This window comes from Rutilus rutilus, assembly GCF_951802725.1.
Source record: "Rutilus rutilus genome assembly, chromosome: 19".
Classification (NCBI taxonomy): domain Eukaryota; kingdom Metazoa; phylum Chordata; class Actinopteri; order Cypriniformes; family Leuciscidae; genus Rutilus; species Rutilus rutilus.
Genome location: NC_140232.1, coordinates 18,641,775 through 18,664,253, shown reverse-complemented (window position 1 = coordinate 18,664,253; position 22,479 = coordinate 18,641,775). Strand labels below are relative to the sequence as shown.

General features: G+C 35.7%; 1 protein-coding gene across 1 annotated transcript; it reads right to left on the bottom strand.

Annotated features, from left to right (window-relative positions):
* Positions 1-1,354: 1,354 nt before the first annotated feature.
* On the bottom strand, positions 1,355-9,205 carry slc20a1a (solute carrier family 20 member 1a). The gene is made up of 11 exons (XM_084388887.1): positions 9,070-9,205; positions 7,273-7,905; positions 6,750-6,890; positions 6,256-6,341; positions 6,016-6,112; positions 4,807-4,926; positions 3,912-4,127; positions 3,303-3,798; positions 2,280-2,465; positions 1,853-1,937; positions 1,355-1,766 (listed from the first exon to the last, which is right to left on the bottom strand). The coding sequence occupies exons 2-11, from the start codon at positions 7,619-7,621 to the stop codon at positions 1,602-1,604; spliced, it is 1,941 nt and encodes a 646-aa protein (XP_084245013.1). The 5' UTR covers positions 7,622-7,905; positions 9,070-9,205; the 3' UTR covers positions 1,355-1,601.
* Between the last annotated feature and the right edge of the window lie 13,274 nt (positions 9,206-22,479).

Sequence of the window (22,479 nt, the reverse complement as noted above, 5' to 3'; positions counted from 1 at the left end):
TTCTTAAAGGGGTAGTAGCCGATAATGCCCTTTTCACAAGAGGTAAAATAAGTCTTTGATGTCCCCAGAGTGTGTATGTGAAGTTTTAGATCAAAATACTCCACAGACATTTTTATATAGCATGTTAAAATTGTCACTTTTTGAGGGTGAGCAAAAACGCACCGTTTTGTGTCTGTCCCTTTAAATGCAAATGAGCTGCTGCCTGTGACACAGAGGGCGGAGCTTCAAGAGTTTGTGTCCTTTTACCTCAGAAAGACATGCACTGAACATTGAAAAAACTTTTAGCCTTTTATGTTCAAACCGGAGTCGGACAATGATGGAGAGACTCAAGAAGAAGTGATAACATGTAGAGCAACAGGACATTTCTGACTGGTTAGTTGATTAATTTATGTAGCTTATGTGTAGACATCTTCTAGTCATTGATTAGCATATTCTGTCTTGATAATCTATAAATTGTGTTCCCGGGGGCGGGGTTTATGTAAATTCTAGGGTTGGTGATGTCACTAACCCTGAAGGAATGTCATGTCATTTGATGTAGTCCTTAAAAAACGATTCCTTTAAAAGCAAATATCTCCCTTTGCTTTAAACTTTGAGCGTTGTAACTTTGCAGATGTTGTTTATGCTCAAACAGCAACATTACACAGGTTACATTACAGGTTACACAGCAACATTAAATAGGTTTGGGGTTCAATTTTAATTGAAGCATATTTAAGCATATCATTAATAAGCATATCAAATGGAATATAACAGACTGCAAGTTCTCATTTGAAATGCATTGCACCTGAACCATTTGAAAGTTTGTTCAGCAATCACCAACAACAAAAGAGGAATACATAAGTTATAATCTACAGTATAACAGCCATTATTGGGGTTCCAGTCTTTATTTATTTGAAATTTTAACAGGGAAAGATAGAAGTGCATGTCCACAGACTGAATAGTCTTGTAATCATTTACGTGTCTTCTTGTCAAATGTAATAAACCTTCTTTTGTTTGATAGGATTTCAAAGTAACCATTCATGGATCTTTGAAAGATTTAAAATCATTTTCAGCAATCTCCATTTTATACACTTTTCTTAAATATACATGGATTTGTTATTTATTAAAAACAGGTCTCTCACAGTTTAGGATGACAAGACAAGAAAGCATAATTTGTGTTTTGTAAAAACTATCGTTTATTTACAGGTGGAAATTAGCATGCACATGTCAGCAGGAATATGATTTATTTCAAATGTCATGCAAGTTTATATATTTATACATAAACAATTGCCTTACAGCTTAGAGTATAAACTGTCATTTTCTAAAAAATGCTAAAAGTTGAAACAGAATTTTAGCCCAACTTAATATTTTTCTTTAAAAAATATATATATGTGAGGCCCCAAGTAAACCTACATAAACATTTTCATACTACATATCTCACACTTTTTACAGCTAAAAAAAAAATCACAGAGTAAGAGTGTGATGTGCAAACATCCACAATCCTTGATTTACTATGTACAGTACATTATGATGGGACAAGTTGAAGGGGCATTCCATAGTTGAGGCCCGTTTTTTTCCTCAAAAATGTAAGTATTTACAAGAAGTAAATGGTTTAACGTAACACATTAGACCAGAGGCAGTATAACGTAATAGAAGAGTGCCATAATAGCAGCACTGATGAGACCAGAAATTGGCACCGTCACAAACCAAGCGATAAAGATATTCCGGAAAAGATGCCAATCAACGGCCTTCTTGGAGCGGAGCCAGCCAACTGACACCACTGATCCAACCTGCCCATGAACACACAAACAAAGAAGATTGGATGTTTAATACTATAAATTACAACTGTAGGGATTTAATCTAGTAAGCAACTCACCTTGCAATGAGTAGTGCTGACTGGGAGTCCAATGTTGGAGGCGACAACCACAGTTACAGCAGAGGCGAGCTCAATGCTAAACCCACTGCGAGACAGACATGATGATTATAATAAGCACTATAAGCATCTTTACACACAGCACAGAACTGTTTGAATGGGGGAAAAGTACTGCGGCATAGTCAAAATGTCATAATACTAAAGACAAGACAAATTTTCTTTGCTTTGGTTCATGAGGGAAATTCCATGAGACAAGGAGTGTTGTTAAACTGTTTGTTTGCACTCCAAAGTCAATAGAGATAAGAAAGTGTCAACCGGCACTTAAGCCCCATGAGAACCACAGTGATAAAAACTGAACTATAAAGTCTGATCCCACAAATATGCACTCTTATCATCAGTTTATTCTCAGTGGAGGTGTGAAGCTTGTCACCTGGAGGGAGTGATGGGAGTCAGGTCTTTGCCCATGGTTTGTATGACCCTCCGACCCCAAATCCAGAGTCCTGCGCAGATACCCACTCCACCATACAGGAGCAACCAAACTGGTGTAGGAGCACTGGGTGCTACAGAAGCGGTGTCATAAATCAACCAGAGAGCAACGAGGGGGCCAATCGCATTACTGTAGGAGAGGAATGATGGGTTATGTTACCATTTAGAGATTAACACTGAGCTCATTATAAAACAATGTGAGAAACCAGGATAGAAATGCATTAAATACATTACCGGTTAAAAGTTTAGGGTCGGTACATTTTTAAAAATGTTTTTGAAGGTCTCTTATGCTCACCAATGCTGCATTTTTTTTTTTTTTATAAAAAAAATACGGTAAATGAATAACATTATTAAAATAGCTGTTTTTTATTTGAATATATTTTAAAATCTTTTTTTTTGTTTTCTTGTGATGCATACATTTTCAGCATCATTACTCCAGTCTTCAGTATCACATGATCCTTCAGAAATTATTCTAATATGCTGATTTGGTGAAACATTTCTTATTGTTATCAATGCTGAAAATAGTTGTGCTGCTTAATATTTTTGTGTAAACTGTGTTTTTCAGGATTCTTAGATGAATAGTAAGTTCAAGGAACAGCATTTAAGTGGAATTTATTTAAGCATTAAATAGCCTAAGTCTTGACAGTCACTTTTGATCTATTTAATGCATCCTTGATTAAAAGTATTACTGACCCCAAACTTTTAAACAGCGGTGTATCTGTGCCAGATCAGCTATGTACTGATATTGGATATTTTTTACATTTAGATTACTTTGCCAGCATCTAATGCTCATTTAAAGTTAGTTTTTAAAAACACTAATAATTGAATGTAATCTTTAACAAATCCCAAAATGAATATCCAGTTTTATACTGTACATTTTAATGTTGTGATACCTGAATTCACATTAAGATGGTTAATTTTGTCTTATTTTGGACAAAATATGAAAAAAGGTTTATGTCTCTCATACCTAACATCATTTCCCCCATGCGCAAACGATCCGAAGCAGGCGGTGAGAATCTGCAGGAACTGGAAGAGCGTGGACACCTCCGGCCTGTCAATTTCTAGCTCATCTATTTCCTCTTCCAGCGAGTCACTTCTGACGGTCTCGTCTCCCAGCTCCACTGCCAGAACTTCATCTCCTGCAGGAACTTCTCCATCAGCCACTGCGGTACAGTAGCTGTTATAGCTGTCGTACCGCGAGCGCCTTTTCTCTCCGTCCAGTCCAGTCCGGCTTCCCTCGCCCTCCTTCAATGACCCGTGTATTCCATAGATGGCCATGGTGTAAGAAGTATAACTGTTGTTACGGCGGATGGGTTTTTCTCCGAGCTCTCCCATGCATTCGCCCACCTTGGCCAGGTGAAGTTTGTGCAGTAGATCCTTGTAGATTCCAGAATCTTTGTGTACGGTGTGAAACTGGCTTCCGTTCAAGTCTGGGACAGCAATTCCAGCACTGCCATTTAAAGCTAGAATGGATGAGCGAAAATTGTAGAATAAAGAATGAGTAATACAGTCAAAAGAGAGAAATTAAAATCAAAACTCAATCAATTTAGTGTGTTTATCATTTCAAGGGGCTGACCATGAGTGCAATCCAAATCTTTGGTGTCAAAATCTTTGCTGTCCAAGTCGGTTTCCGCTGATCCTCCGATGTCAAAGGCCACTTTGTTGCTGTCAGCAGGGGGTGTCTGTGGAACAGGAGAGTAGCTTTGAGGTGGGGCGGGATGGTCCACAAGGCCATTTGAGGATGGCTTCTTCTCAATCAGTTGTGTCCCACTAGTGTCGGCAATATTCTGACCTGAAAAGGTGAAAACAATTACAGAAATAATTATATAAAAAGGAAGGATCCAAATGCATGCAAAGTCAATGAGGCAGTTTATTAGAAACATTTAAAAAGATATTTCATTTCATCATGTTTCCATGGGATTCTGGAAAAGGTAATTGGAAGATACTTTAAAATAAGAAATGAAGTTACAATTGCAAAAAATAAAGTTGCACTACAGTTCAAAAGTTTGAAGATGGTAAGATTTTTGAATGTTTTTTAAAGAATGTGCACCAAGGCTGCATTTATTTGCAGAAAACAATAGTAAAAACAGTAATATTGTGGAATATTGTTACAATTTAAAATAACTGTTTTCTATTTTAATATATCTTAAAATGCTATTTATTTCTGTGATGGCAAAGTTGATTTTTCAGAAGCCATTTATTAAACAATTATTATTTTTGTCAATGTTAAAACTGATAAATGGAAATATATATTTATGTGATTATTCTTTTTTTACTGTCACTTTTGATCAATTTAATGCATCCTTGTTGAATAAACATTTTCATTTAAAAAAAAAAAAATCTTTAAGAACTTTTGAATGTTTCAACAACATTGCAAAAACCTTCTAAAAATTGTATACTTTAAGAAGCCTATTTAAAATGAATACTGACAATGGTCATAAAATTACAGACATGATAATATAAATATTCACTTTTGATCTTCTTCTTTAACCGTGGACACACAATGAACCAGACCACCAGAGCAGTAAGCATGGCACAGCCCAGTGAGATCAGCAGAGTGCCCCACCATGGTACCCTATCGAATCCCAACACTGCAGAATAAAGAAAAGAAAGAGATGAAAACCTAACATGTTTTTGTGTTAAACAGTGCAACATGTTCTACACTTTCATACTGCAAATCATCAAGAACACTTTAAGTCTCACATTCCTCTTGAAAAGACCTTGGGTTTCTCTAAATTAGCATTAGCATAACTTCACATTCTTATTAATAGCAAAACTGTGTGGATAAGTCAACCTGAAATACAAATAATCTTTTAAAATGAAAAAAAAATAAAAAATGTGCAGAAGTGAAAAAGGACATCTTTCTTGTTTTCTAAATAATGATTGCACGTTTATCCTTCAGAATTACTATAAGTTTGTTGTGCGTGTTGACGAAACACTACAGTGAGATAAGCAAACGGTTATACAATTTCTGTCTCAAATCAGGTTGAAATAGGGGACTTTCCAGTGAAAGTGTCTTTTTTATCATTATAACTTACGGCTAAGCTATTTTTCAGTTCCTCTGAATGAGAAGAACCGGTATCAAACAGGGTCATGTACATGGCTCAGTAGATAACCAGGAAGAGGGCGGCCCTGTGGCCCACTGATTAGTACACAGACTCTAGGACAACAGTTGGTTCACAGCGGCCTATTCATTTTTAGTACATCATGATCCCTATGATATTTGCTTAATAGTACAGATTGTTGAACTTGGGCCAAAATTATATTTCATAATTCCATTGACAAACTTGACAAAAAGCTACACATTTTCACATAGCACATATATTCATGAGCAATATAGTATACTGTGTTTAACCCACCAGCCCTCTGTATGCGTGAATGTGAAAGTAAATTAAGTTAATTAGATGAGGGAGGGGCACTGCATGCATACATGTGATCATGACCTCAGCATGCTGTATATGTGTTTGTGTGTTCAAATCATATCTCATATCAAAGTACATTCTTAGTAACAATTTGGGAACAAAATGTTCCTCAAAAGGCTAAATATGACATAACCCCTTTTAGTGACATTTGAAGACTCAATCAATGAATCAAAAAACATCCATAAATAAATATCCATCCATCAAATCCATCAAAAAAAAAAAAAAAAACTATTTATTTAGAGCAGAAAAAAAGCTTACTTGGTGCTCCGGTAAACATGATGGAGAAAAGATTGATTCCCATTGTAACAGCATAGAAAACTGGTAATGCTCTCAAACCATTGGGCACTGGATCCTCCTAGAGCACATGGATATACTGCTGTTTAGCACGTGGTAAAAAAAAGTATGTTCTTTCTTTATTGACAACAACAAGAGATTACGAAAATACCAAAACAGACACTGGCACATTATGTAACAGGTGAGCTCAGATTTGCTTTTTACCTTACTCAAGATGAACTTGCGGACAAAGTAGAAGAGAATAGCAGACATTATGCCGGAGAGAAGAGGTGAAAGAAACCAAGAGGCAACTGTAACACATATATCAATGCTTTACAAATATGCATAATTCCACATCCAAAGATCGATGCTATTCTCTTTTATCTAAAAATTAAATGGCCCAAGATTTCTCAGGGCTGCATGCTGAGTATCAACAAACACCCAGTAAGTCACAAGGGGTAAGCATGTGACCATGTTTCCTGTCTGTATAGTCCAAAATGTTCTGTTCCAAAAATAGCTCTTATTTGGGTCATGTGAAAAAAATAATACAACTGAGAAATGTGCATTTAATCATGTTGGGGTGGTCTTACCACTTACTATTTCTGGGGTCACACGGGAAAATATTCTCTTTTCATGAACTGACTCATTATTTAGGAAAAATCATGTAATCGGACAAAGCATGTTTATACAAAATCTCAAAAATACAAATTTTCACGTACCAATGCGAAGCAGTTCGAGCCATTTGACTCCCTGATGACCCCTAGCAACCATGGAAAAGCCTATTGTAGCACCCACAATGCAGTGTGTTCCAGAGATGGGGAGTTTCAAGAACGAAGCTACAAGTTGCCAAACAGCAGATCCTGTAATAGTGCAAAAAACAAACATAAGCTTGTGACGTGACCAACACAAGTCATGGCAATGTGAGAAACTTCCACCTAGGTGATATGCTCGCAATTTACTGGATTCATCATTTCGCATTCTCCTGTGCAACACAGTATGATGGACATTTTTTGAGGGTGTTAAAATATGTAGCTTTGAGTGAAAGAGAGAGCAATGGAAGTCAATGGGGTCCAAAACAACATTGGACCCCATTGACTTTCATTTGATTCACAAATATCTTCTTTTACATTCCACAACAGAACTAAAGTCAAACAGGTTCAGAATGACATGAGGGTGAGAAAATTATGACAGATTTTTTCTTTTTTTGTTGGTGAACTATCTTAAAATCAAGTACATACTCACCAAACATGGCGCTGATGGAGCCAGCCATCAGCACAGCCTCTGAGCCGTTGTACATGTGAACATCGATGATTCCCGAACGGATGGTCTCACTGACCTTGGCCCCTAAAAGGATGGCGCCCACTGTCTCAAAGATGGTGGCTAGGACGCAGGCCTGGCGCAGGGTCACGACCCCAGAACCCACTGCTGTACCGAAAGAGTTGGCTACATCGTTGGCGCCCACGGAGAACGCCAGGATAAAAGCGATGATGAAGCCCAGCACCAGCAGCCAGAGAAAATTAGACATGTCTGTCTGTGTGGCCGCCGTTAGCATGGTAACAGTTGCAAGGGATGCTAGTGTAGTGGATTCCATTGCGGGAGAGTAACTGCACTATTGGCCTATTGTGAATCAAGCTGGGTCAGATTATTGAGGTATTTCTTCTTAATAAATAAATAAATATCCAAAGCAATAAAGGAGACGAGCTAAAAATCAGTCTGCACCCGGTCTATCTCCACAAATAAAAAGTAGCAGGAAGTAAAAAGCAACTGTTAGCTACATATACTAATATCAGTCAGGGCTTTGCATTGGCTTTGAGTGGCTACACAGACAGAGACATCCATTGTGGACTAGATCTTAGTAGTGATCGACAGTACATTCTGGAAAAGAAAGAGCCATTTGGATGATTTAGAGACTTTAAGACCTGACTATTAAAAAGCACAAAACAGAAACACACAATTGAACCACACTGCTTTTTATGCCTTGATTTAGATATTTTTGGCGGGGATGGATTTGTGTTTGCAAAACAGCCTAACCTGGTCTACATAACTATATAACAAATGTTTAAAAGTTTTGACAATGAAACTTTGGCCATACGGTCTATAAAATAATGCTATTTTTCAGCTCAGACTGTAATAATTATGTCCATTTAAAAGCAATGCAAAGCACACTCTATGCTACTGATAAGATTTACATTCACATTTGCAGCAATATCTTTCTAGGTTATGTAGTAGTTCTACCTTCATCACGTGGCTGGGGTGACAAAGGGATGGGGATTTTAATGCATTTCATTATTTATTAGCATTTCTTTACTCTTTTTTTTATCTGTTAGCATAGCATATTATCTATCCACCATAAAATAATGCTGTTTTTTTTATTTATTTTTTAACTTTGAGGGACATTAAGATCTACTGTGTGCCAGTGTAAGTAGTCAAGTAAGGTATTTTCAAAACAATGTGACATATTCATTAGGAAAAAAGAGGCTTAATAATGCTTCAGTAAGCGTGATTTGATTATGAGCCTGAAAATACTTCTGATATTTTGATGGCAAGTTTGGCTGTAAAAAAGACTGTAAGTGCCTTCAGACAGAGGATTTAGAGAGACTCAGAACACTTTATGAAGACTTAAGCATAAAGCAATAAGAAGTAGATGAATGACTTGTTGAATTACTTATTCTATGAGAACAGGTGTTTGATTTGACTTTGTACAGAAGACCTGCGTACCAAACCATTATGATGTTCCCTGACCACAAGAATACATGCACAAGAATCATCAGAATGTGCAAACATTGCAATTTTGTGTCAAGTGTCAAGTCTGGGTGATATTAAATACAGATAGCTGTGAAAATACAATTGATGTAAAAGTCTCATGACATTGTGCAGTTTATTATGCTATTGTGAGTTACTTTAAGGACATGTATTAAATTACTAACCAAAATGAGCTTTGCCCTGGAGTTCAAATACACTGTTGTATAATGCTGATTTTTTCAACCCTTAACAAATACTCTAAGATGTAACCTAAAAGTAACTAAACAGGGTACTCACCAAATGAGTTGAATGACTTCTGCTTGATCAGCTGTTATCAATAAATTGTGTAAAACACAGGTAAATATGACCCTGAAACCTTTCTTAGCCTTTAACTCCACGACTCAACTAACTGTAGCTCAGTCTGGCCTGTTATATATAATTACTAGAGAAGGAGGGGAGAGTGAAGATAACCACACCTCCAGAGGATCATGAGACTGTGAGTTCTGTGAAGGCCAAAGACTTTTAATGTTTAGCCAGAGGTTTGCACCAAATAACCAATTATACGTAATATTTCGTCATGTATGCCTTCATGTAGACACATGTTCTTATATGTGTTTTCTCTATATGAAACACGACCACATAATTGTGTATAATATTAAAGCAATTTTCTGTGAAAAAAAATATTACATAACTCTGTTTCACAAGAGCTCATTTACAGACTTCTTTTAATATGGCAGGTCTGGAAAGACAAAGTTGTTACAACTCTTCATTTCGATGGTCCACTAATTATATTCTACATTCCAGTAATAAGTAACTTTGCAACTACATGTCAACTAACTCTCATTAGAGTATTAGTAGAATAAGTTGACATGTGCAAAGTTACAAGGTCTGTTGAGGGACCATCAAAATAAAGTGTTTTCAGATATTAAGCAGGCAGTCTACTAATACTCTATAATGAGAGTTGTAGTTAGTGTCAAATTTACTTATAGTTAGTAGAATGTCTAATGCGGACCATCAAAATAAAGTGTTACCAGATTTTACAAGTTTTAGAAGCATTTAGAGGGCCATTAAATAACTTTAGAATAAACTTTAAAAATAATAATTATGTTGTTTATTTTTGCTAATTATTCTTATTAACAGGCCCTCATTTATTTTGACAAATTGCTTAGATAATGGAAAACAGCTTTAAACTCAGAACAGGATACATATTTATACACTTACCTATCTCTAGTCATTTATTAGTTCCCAATACTTACGAACATGTCTTTTTCCGTTATCTGTGACTAATGAACATCCGTTTTTTCCGTGCATCACAGACACACATCTATTACCGTCAGCAACTCTGCCAGGACCGAAATGCTACGATGGACACTGGACTGCTGACATCTTACTTTCGTGTAATTATTTACCGTTTGAAAGTGATGGACGGTATATGATATGGAAAATGCCTTCTCAGCTCAAAAAAGAAAAGAGGCAGATATTTTTGGATCAAACTTTGAACACCATTTGGGAAGGCCAGAGGGGCCTGGATTGAGGGTCTGTCAACATATAATGTCATGGAGATCATTTCCATGTCAGTGACCCACAATCTACGCAGAACTTCTTAAGGAGGCATTTATCTTCATTACAGGTTTTAATATTGGCTACTGTCTCTTTTCAAACAGAATTTTGCATTAAATTAATTTTTCAGAAAAAATTAATTCATTAAAATATGACTTACAATAGCTCTGTCGTGGATATTTGAGTGCAGATATATGATGATCCTAAAGCTAAGGACAGCATTTCTGCTGCTAGAATGATTCAAGATGAGTATAAAAAGTATCTTTCTATATAACAGAGCTTAATATCAGGAAGGAAAACCACTATTTGAATGTTTGGGGTTTATACGAATTACAACTCTTATGCTTATCAAGGCTGCATTTATTTGATCAAAAATACAGTAAAAACAGTAATATTGTGAAATATCATTACAATTTTAAGCAACTGTTTTCTATTTAAATTTTTTAAAAATGTAATTTATTACATCATTACGTCAGTCTTCAGTGTCACATGATCCTTCAGAAATCATTCTAATATGCTGAAAACATTGATATTTATCCTTATTATTATTATTATTATTAAAACATTGAAGAAACATTTCCTATTATTATCAAAGTTGAAAACAGCTGTGCAGTCTAATATTTATGTTGAAGTAAAAATATTTTAATTAATTTTTATAATATTTAATATATGTAGGCTATGTATCAAAATTATATTAATATAATTTTTTTATGTAATATATTATATATATATATATATATATATATATATATATATATATTAGGATTATTTGATTTGAAAGTTCAAAAGAACAGCATTTATTTGAAACAATATTTTTGTAGCAATATAACAGTCTTTACATATAATTGTCACTTTTGATCAATTTAATGCATCCTTGCTATAAAAATACAAAAAAAATATTTGTTTTTAACTGAACCCATTTTTCTGAACAGTACTGAATGAATATGGATATAAGCATTATGTTTTCATGTGCATGTTGGTTCAATCACGGGGGAGTGAGGAATTTTCCCTACAGGATTTTTTGCTTCCACACAAACCCTGACCTCAGTCGTGACCACAGGCAGCTCCATGTGAAATACAGAAGAAGGTTCTGGATCAAGGCCAGACCAAAATTAAATAAGCCTGTTGTTGTATTTGTCTGAAATAGCAGGTTTTTCACTTTTCTTTGTAATTTAGAAACTGGCAGATGTTGCTTAACATCTAACCTGCCGATTAGTATTGTGAAATCAGCCTTGAGTTGACATTTTGAACTTACTCATTCGAAGCAGTTTTCAATCATAATATTTGCCTCTAGTTTTACAAAACAGATAACCTGCTCATTTTAACTCTCTCTGGGAACATACCGTAAAATGAAAAACAAAACAAAAATTCATCCTCTCAGGCACACAGTGGCAGCTCTGTTTTCTTCCTAACCGCTTGCATAAACCTGTATTTAAACTTGATGTGTAGGAAAACAGGAAAGGAATCTTCAGACTAAATAGTTGGGTTTTGCCATGTGTCTCACCCACATGTGTCTGCAGGCTGCTCAGACGCTCCACTAATAGGTTAGCGCACTGACGCAGAGCAGGAAGACGCTAAAATAAGCTGTTTTCTTCCTGGCCTGTTGAACGCTATGAACTGTGACATAGATCTCTTAAGCCCATGTCTGCTTTGCACCACGCTACATAAATCCCAAGATAGGGATTTTTCTCACTCATAAAATAGATATGAGTGTATCATCACTACATGTGAATGTGCCACTACATGTAAACCACTGTGCTTTGGAATAAATGTACAGCTCAGTGAGGAGTCATGATAGAATGCTGTGTGAACCCTATACCAAAACTTGGCAAAAACATTTATTTTAAATTAAATGTAGAGATTTTCTTTTTCATAAACACTTTTTGTTATTCTGGATTGAAACTTTTTTTTCACATCCTGATAGCAATAAATAATGAAGGGGTCTAAACATTAAAACATGTATGTCGTCTGTGGAAGTCTAAGGACCAACAAATGTTCGTCCAATCATTGTATTCGGTCCGAATGCAATGATCTTACCTGCGTGTCAGCGCGTGTAGCTATTTCCCCCTGCGCACCACCATCACACGTCATGAAGAGTTTTCAGACAGTCACCGAGCGCCACAAACAAACAGCAGTCACCTTTTACAGTTCCTCATGAACCAAAACAATGATTTTATGCTGAATTCACGGCAACCCGTGACGTTCTCCCCCGGAGCTGTTTACATCTCACAGTCTCAGACTCTGATCTATGCGTTTCTATGTCAACACCATCAACACCGAAATGAATCTGCAGCTATCAGGTGGTAAGAGCTCTGTAAGTTATTTACGTTCATTATTTTATGTTATGTGCTTTGAAACATGAGGTAGGCTAATTTAACGGCGTGCTTTGCTGAATCTGCTCTCTGGTTGTGCGCGACCGGCACTTGCGCGTTCATGTGTTTGGACGAGGCGTGGCTTGAAGAGCGCTCTGAGGGAGGGTGGGATCTAATGCTTTCAAAGCTAGCTATTGCTATCGCTAACCTACCTTTAAACTTAAACAGAAAAATAATGTAAAATAAAAGGAAAAATGTGAATATATAAATAACATAAACAAACAAACATAGATTAGGAGGAGCTACACAATACTTTATGGGAGGATGAAAACTTACAAACATCTAAGAGAACAAACAGTTTAATTGACATACTATATTGATCCAAGCATAAATAGCATAATCCTTAAGAAATCAATGGACTAGAGATATTCTAATATAACTTGTTATAAACTTCTTTTTTTTTTTACAATATTTGTTTCAAACAAATTGTTAAAATTTTTACGCATGGAATTTTAGACAACCTCTCTGTAAATACCATGATACATGTTTGCAGATCAATTTCTAATCATAGACTGAAAGTTTAAACATTTACTGATATATGTCTGTTAAAACGCTATGATCTCATGTATTTCTGAGGTAAAAACACAATTTTAAACTTCTATAATCACTATCTATATTTCTCGATGTAGCCTAGCCTTTAACAAACTATTAAATCATCAATAATCATTAGATAATTTTACGTCCTGGTCGGGGCCTGCTTAAGCTTAAGTCCTTTAAGTGATCCATTAATGTAATATGACATCCCTTTATATTTTTATTATGTGTTAAGGAAAAACACAGGGCAAAGTGATAAGTCTGTTGTACAGGAGGTTTGAATGTGACTCATAAAGCCTTATTATTATTGACATAATGCAACGGCCCAAAACGACAGTGATACACTGACTGAACAAATCACCACACCCAAAATAACCACCAATTACATGCAATTTTACAAAGCCTGCTACTGTAATTATAGAGATAAAGTGCACAATGGGTATCTAAAAACGAATGAGAAATGTTAAATATCACGTGAAAGGGTAAATACGAGATTATTTGAAATACTTTCTGCCTCTACTGAAAACATCACTTATGAAATAACAGATAATAACATGTGAACAGATGTGGGAGACCTGAACTGTAAACACAAAGAGAAGAACTCTATCTAAATCAATCTCTGCATTATAGGGTACAATGACAATTTGCCCAGTACAGTGCAAGGTTTTGTTTATTTATGTACTTGGTGCTGTTTAGTTTAATTAAGTATAGTCTTTTTTCATTTCACAATGACAACTAAATAGATGGTGTTAGTTGTTTTTTTTCTTATGTTCTTTTACCTTGACATATTGTTAACATGAATCTGGAGACGCTCAATTAAGAAAGACCGAAACAGCCAGTTTTGCCTAGACATCATTTCATTAAGATAAGACAATAACAGTGGGCAGTTTTTTTTTCCCACACATAAACAAGTCTATTCTAACAATAGTTTATACAGGTTTGCAATCATAATCCAAGAACATATAGTGCTTGCCTGAGGCAAAGCAACCCAGTTCCCTAGAGTCTCTGCTGCCAACACCTCCCATGCAACAAATCTATTCAGAGAGCTTTTCAAACATGGACCCTCTGAATGTAGTAATAATTACACAGCAGAAGGACTGACATCATAAAAACATTAAAAATTATTTATTAAAAAACTGTAACTGGCTCAGTTTCACGTCATTTCATGTTCATATTTTCTTATACTGAAGGATAACCCTGCAATTTAAAACATCTGTTTAGCTCTCACGTTAGCTAACGTTGTGACAAGGTTCTCTCAAAGTTATGAAACGGTTTCTAGTAACATTAATAAAACATTTGTTTAAAGTTATCTGGTCTATCTGGTCAAAGGTTATCTGAAAAATTAGCACAAAAACATTATTTATCATTTTAAATTGATCATTTTATACTACGTTTTTACCTAAAAAGTTTAGCTGGATGTTCGACTAACATTTTTTAAATGTTACTAAATGTTTCCGAATTTTTAGAGAACATTAACTTTTCCAATATGTTTGCAAAATTATGAAATGGAATGTTCCCTTAACTTTCGCATAACAAAGAAAAAAACGTTAAAATATATGAAGAGTTCAGATGCAAAAGCTTCTAAGTGCCATCTGAAATTTTCTTCTAGAATGATAATTTTTATGAAGCTCGTTTATTTAAGTTCAGTAATTTCACTTAAATGGCAATGAAAATTACCTATTAATTGCCATTTAAGTGAAATTACTTCACTTAAATAAACGAGCTTCATAAAAATGATCATTCTAGAAGAAAATTTCAGATGGCACTTAGAGGCTTTTGCATCTGAACTCTTCATATATAATTTTTATAATATAAAATATAATAATATATAAATATTTCATTTATATTTTTAATATATATAAAATATATATATATATATATATATATATATATATATATATATATATATATATAAAGTGTACGTTTTTAATGGACAGAGCCCCTAAAGGGACATGGTGATGGAAAAAATATGAGATGGGAGGAAAACTGCTTTGCGAGTGAACGCAATGTTGCTCTGGAGAAGGCAGAACATTTGCGAGAGAATGCAAAAGCATCGACAAATAATTTCCCCTCTATACCCTTAAATAGGGCACTATTTTTGGGAACAGCCGTGGTGTCTGAAACCACATTGGATGTTATCGAGTGCACTCATTTAATCCCATAATGCACCGCAATAGAGTGTACAACATGTCTGAAATTGCCCCCTAAATCCTCAATCACTATTCCCTATTCGTTAGTCCACTAATACGGTTTACTTGAAGGAGTGAATGAAAACAAGTGAGTGAATTCGGACAGCCGTTGAACGTAGCCTACATCGGAAGTTCGGAACGTATGGCTGTACACTTGTCATTGCAATGCAATGTGGGATTGAATAAGTGCACTCAATAACGTTCAAATAGGGCATTATTTGAGGGGGCATTTTCGGATTCAGCCTATGATACAATAGTGAAATATCAGGTAGCCTATATTTCTTTTTGATTGATTATGAAATTGTTTAATTATGGTTTAGTTATTTCCATGACAGAGTTAAAGATAAATATTTTCCTTTCTACTGGAGCTGCCAGTTATAAGTGTCAAATGATCTTTGAACGGCTAGCTCAAACTACGCAAAAGTGTCATCATTCGTTCACTCACACTCTCATTCACTCCATCAAGTGAACTGTATAGTGGACTAATGAAGGGAATAGTGAATGAGGGTATAAGGGCGGTTTCGAACACAGACGACATTTTTACTTAACCCTTTATGGGGCAAGTGACTATATTTAGTCACTTCCGCACTCATTCAAAATGCCCCCCCCCTGCCTCCGTTTGGAGTGCTAGAGTCATGTAGTTTGCTCTCAGCCAATCAGGGGAGATCAAGCTATCTGACAGATATTGACATCAAGGCATCTGACCAATCAGCAGTGGCCTGGCGCACCTCAAACACAGCCATCTTGCAGAAATCAAAAATATTGCTTTTTTGAACCTGGCTTCTCCCACAGTTATAGTTATAACATCATAACTAAACATGGTAAGTTGATGTAACTCACAAATTATTTGGTTGAATAGTTGTGTTAAAGATTAGGATTGCTGTTATTTGCATAGCATTTGTAAAAATTAGTTTAATATTTGGCTGAAAACTAAATGCACCATATTTGATCATATGCCCCGTTTACCTAAGTCGAGGAAGTGTCCATTTTTAGACATATGCCTTATGAACGTTTTTTTTTTTTTTTATAGTTAAATGGCATACACACGTGCTTATTGTTCGTGTGAGGCCTAGTACTGTGTGAATTGATTGTAATTACTGAATATTGGTTTGTGATAAAACGTAATTATGAGCAAATATAAGCTCATGGCCATAGGTGAGAGTAGGAACGGAAAATAGACCGGAAAATCGAGAGCTTTGCCTGGCAGCTCCTTCTTCACCACGACAGACCGGTACATAAACTGCATTACTGCAGAAGCTGCACCAATCCGTCTTCAATCTCCCGTTCAGGCCTTCCCTCACTCGTGAACAAGACCCCAAGATACTTGAACTCCTCCACTTGAGGCAGGAGCTCTCCACCAACCTGAAGTGAGCAAGCCACCCTTTTCCGACTGAGGACCATGGCCTCGGATTTGGAGGTGCTAATTCTCATCCCAGCCGGTTCACACTCGGCTTCAAACCATCCCAGTGCATGCTGAAGGTCCTGGCCTGATGAGGCCAGCACGACAACATCATCCGCAAAGAGCAGAGATGAAATTGTATGGTCCCCAAACCTGAAACCCTCCGGCCCCTGGCTGTGCCTAGAAATTCTGTCCATAAAAATTATTAACAGAACCGGCGACAAAGGGCAGCCCTGTTGGAGTCCAACATGCACCGGGAACAAGTCTGACTTACTGCCGGCAATGCGAACCAAGCTTCTGCTCCTACAGGGACCGGATAGCCCTTAGGAAAGGGCCCCGGACCCCATACTCCCGGAGCACCCTCCACAAGATGCCCGTATCAGTACCTAAAGACAGAGATGTCTCTAAATAAATGTTCCTTGCAGTTTGTGCCTATAATAAATAAATGTTCCTTGCAGTTTGTGTGTGTTTGTGTCATATATTTTTTTAATTCACTCTCTGTAATTTATTTTACCCTAGACAGGCAAGTGCTCATATATGGTAACTTCATTGACCTTGATTTGCAATGCAAAGATGAAAAAAATTGAGAAAATTTTTTTTTGTTTAAATGTCCTTTAACATCCCCCATTAGGGTTCTGAGGTTAAAAATTTGAATTTCCAAATATTTCAATGAGTGCCCTATAAAGGGTTAATGGGAACGTTAGCAAAACCTTCTTAGAACATATTTTTTTGTTAGCTGGGCATTGGATGTCAGCCACTGCCAGTTTAATGCAATGCTTTGCTGGCTTTGATTCTGCAAAAAGCAAATGACAGTTTATGTTCGGTCATGATGGACTGATATCAGTTTACTGGTGACAAACATTTAGGCCTATCATTGCTCATTTAGTTTTATATGTGGATATTGCACACATTGCATATCCAGAATGGTGATGGTTTATAGGGTCATTCTTTGTGGATGCAGAACCGACAGCTGTTGGGTTACTACACCAGGTCTTTAACCACTATGCCACTCAGTTGAAATAAAAAACGAATGTATAGCTTTCAGCTATAACGCAGGAACACAAAGCAATTCATATAATAGCCACTAGATGTCAGTAAAACTCAAATTCATAATAAATTATTCTAATTTTATTTTACTGCTATTTTTTTAAGCAGAGGTGGGACAAGTGCCCCATAAGGTCAGTAACACATAAAATCACCTACGTTGTGGGGATCAGCAACTGTCTGTATGAGGAGAATGAAATCTAAATATTAAAAAGGGTTTGTGTGAGGGTTAGGTTTATGGGTTATAGTGATAGAAAAATAATCAGTTCAGTATGAAAACAATACATTGGAAAGCCCCCAACATGATAGAAAACAAATGTGTAGTGTTTGTTGATGATTTGTTCTAGATTTAGATGAATCTATTTCATCATCAAACCATTTATTGTGCACATAATATTTTTTATATATAATTTATATTCAATTTTAAATATATTACATTTTAATGATGGTTTTAATATTAAATCTTACATAATCAATCAATAAAACAAAGGAGAAAAAAAGAGAAACGAAATTAGAGACTTTCATTTTATATTGTACGTAATATCATATACTGATATTTACATAAATTTACATTGGTTTGCTATACAGGATCAGGTAATCCATCTTATTTTTGTGCCGGTTTTTCAAAGCAAAATTGGATTGGATCACCCTGATCCAGATACACACTTTTTCAGATGAACAAATATGGATTACTAGTGCTCTATGAAGCCCCTAAAGGGACACAGTGATGGAAAAAATATGAGATGAGGAAAAGAAAAGAAAAGAAAAGAAAAGAAAAGCTTAATTTAAAATCCTAATGTCTAACTAATTTAATAATTTAACTGTTAAGCTAATCAAGAGCAAAAAAAAAAAAAAAAAAGTATATTAAATGAAACAAATATTGTATAAAGGTCTATATAAATATTTTATAGTTCTATTAAATTCTGTTCCTGAAATCCACCCTTCTGCTGGGATCGGTATAATACTGATTTTTTTGGATCAAAGGTATCCCAATCTTACTAAAAAGTTTTGAAAGACACAAACTGATGATTTGATCCAAAGATAGGATTTTGTTGTCTAATCCGATTTCAGAATCCTTTTTCCTTTCCATTTTCAAGATTTGATCCAATCCGATCAGAATACTTTTGAACAACTGGGCCCTGGTTTCTATGCTCTCTGGACTTGATCCATATCTTTGTAATATCCTTCAAATCCCATCAATTAATAATCAGAATACATTAGGTCTCACTAATTCATGTGAAAATATTTTTACGAATTAGCAAAAAGGATGAACAAGCAAACCTTATAACCATTTCCACAGGTTTTTTTTTTTTTCTTCTTTTTTTTTTCTTTACAACATTTCCTCATTAGATTCTCAAAATAACTAAAAGCGTTATTTCCATGGTAAAAAAAAAAACTAAACTGTAACAGTTAAACCTGATTCAACATGCAAATAAACCCCTTAAAAGTAGTTCACAAGAAACATGTTGTCTATCAGTACATCTCTCCGCATTTTTCCTCCATCTGTCGCTTCTTCGTCCACCCATTCCCTCCCTCCGTTCCCTTGCCAAACAGGATCGGTAGGATCACTCAAAGCAATTTTCTCAGTAGTGAGGAATGTCTACATGTGTATGTGTGCATATGTTGTGTGTGTGTGTGTGTGTGTGTGTGTGTTTGTGTGTGTGTGACCTAAAAGACTTGCTGTGGCCTGTATGGTAAGGCTTCTTCCCCCTTAAAAAAATCCCTGACTAAAGCCTCAGCTTGTGCTGCCCTGACTTAAATGCCTTTAGGGAAGAAAATGAAAAGAGTGCTGCAAAAACGAAAGGCAGCGAAATGACTAGTCCACCATCCTCCCCTAATGTGAATAAATCGCACAGATGTTAGCCTCCCTGTTAATGCAGCCAAGCCTGAGGAGCAGGCAGAAGAGGTGCAGACAGTTGGTGTGTCACAGACTGTGCTGGTGCTGACTTACCTGTCTGTCAGACCTGTAAAGGTGGGAATGTCAAGGTTTGGTTGAATATCCTTTTGAACTGTAATCCTACGGAAGTGAGTCAGACGCATGAACACTTAATTACTGGAATAATGCAGGGAGTGCTCCACAACACATAAAGGTCGAGTCTGCATTAATCAGAAGGCCTTGACTATGAAGCTTCTTTTCCAAAAGTAAATAAAAACAGCCACGGACATGCTTGCATTCCTAAGTAAGTTTGGACACACAAGTCTAATAAGTAACTGCAAGTCACTTGTATGTTATAGCGTGATCATTTACATTTCTGACTTTTTTGTCAGAATTGCGAGTTTATATCTCGAATTTCGGACTTTATAATTATATATACTTAACTATACTTTATATATTTATTAATTATACTTTATACCTCGCAATTCTGAGAAGAAAAGCGAGACATAAACCTGCATTTCTGCAATCCTCAATTCTGAGTTTATATTTGTAGGCTACTGTCTGCATAATATAGCCTAACTAGCAAGAGTGCTACACGGCTAACATGATGATATAGTTGAATGAACTCAGGGTTATGGTTTTGTATGGTTTTTAGTTGACAAAACAACGGGGAAAAAAACCCCAATCCAATCAGGCTTTTTCTGTCAACTCTGGCTTTAATCCCGAGTTAATCCCGAGTTCATGGAGCGCATGAAAGTGTGACATCAGTCATGAACAGCCAATCACACGCCATGAAACGGAGAAACTGCGATTCACAGAATTTCGCGAAAGAGTCAGCGTGATTCAATTCTCTTCTGTCGAAGATTGAAGAATATGAATTAGTGGCCTATATAAATGCATGTACACAGCAAGAAGAAAATGTCTTGAATGTTATGAAGTTAGTTTATACTAGTGCAAAATACCCGTGAAAAATCAGTTTTTGTGTGTGTTTTTAGTAATTGTTGGTTTGGTGTGTTTGAGTGCTCATTGTTACAATTACACAGCAAAAGTTCAGTGACAATTTTATTTGTGCATGCATGGAAGAAAGCACAAAGTGAACTCTGAGAAAACGCTATGCTTGAGCAAACAGTTTGTGAATAGGCTACTACAAATGATGCTCGTGAAAGAGACTGTGAACGCATTGAATAGGATATGTTTAGTTGGTGAATAGCATAGGCTACTATTACACAGTAGCGATAACGTTAAGCGCACCTGAATGAAATATAATATTCAGAAGTAAACAGCATAGCTGACTTACAGATTCACTTAACATCCACAAATGAATAAGCGCCTCGATTCAGGGAGCAGTGCAAAGTGCCCGTGCAAAATCAGTTTTTGTGAGCTGATTGCCGTCAAAAAAGTTCAGAAGATATTTCTTAGCGATGGCTGATTCCAACAGTTTCAATATGATAAAAAATAACTTTTATATTGATTCAATGGATTAATTGCATTTTGAAAAAAAAAAGTGTCATGAATTTATTGCATTTTTTGGGGAAATTTTTTGCATTTTTGGGGAAAAAAAGATTTGAATTTGTTATGTTATTATAACCTAAAGATGCTATAGTGAAAGTTTGAAACAGAAAATAGTGGTTTTCATCTTACCACTTTCTTGGTAAAGAAAACACATTTTTACTCAAATTAATCAAAATGGATTTATCACGTTCTGGAACCAAACTATAATATTCAGAAGTAAACAGTGTAGCTGACTGAGTGTTTATGTCAGAATGTTTATTTTTAAACCACAACCTTCTTGGGGCTTTTTTGACCGATACAACCCTCTAATGTCAGAATGTTTATTTTTAAACCACAACCTTATAAAAATGATATATTTAACGATATCTTTTGCATTTCTCATCCAAACAACATCAAACTTGGCACTGCACTTACTCATGCCCGTGGCAAGACACCTGTCGAGTTTGAAATCCATCGGACTAACGGTTCGAGAGATATGCGGTTAACAGACATACACACAGACAGACACACAGACAGACAGACAGACGTTTCTGTAAAGAGATTTGTACATGTAAACTCACATGTAGTCTTTTTTAAAGCATTATCTATTGATTCTAAAGCGTATTTATTTGACATATTAGCCACCTAAACCGGCTTCATGGTATGGGCCCCTGCTCCAGGGCAGGTTATGTTCTGGGTACGAGATTTCAAACCGAAATTGGACTAATCAGCTGTGAGCAAAGTGACATGTCTGACACAATAAAGTCACCCTCAGTTTCTCTTGCTCCAAATTAAAGGTCACTACATAGTAAAAATAAATAAATGTAATACAAAATTGTCTGGCTTTTAGCAATGATTATTTATTCAAATGATTTTATATTATTTATATTCCCATTATATTCCATTACAAATGAGCAATTTTAGTTTAACAATTATTATTATTAAGCATTTAGCATGATAAATGACATTTAAGCAGATAAGATTTGGAATCGATAGATAAAGCTACATGTGAGCTTACATGTTCAAGCCTCTTTGATAAACTAGAACAGCTTGATAAACAAGAAGATAGTATATTGTGTAACTTACATTTTAGACAGAATATTAACAATTACTTTTGATCCATCATCGAGAAAGAGTTTCAAACGAAGCCTCAGAAGCGTTGAACAACTCTGAGAAATAAATTAAAGGAGCTGTATGTAAGAAATGTATTTCAATTAATCATAAAATGGCCCTGATATGTCA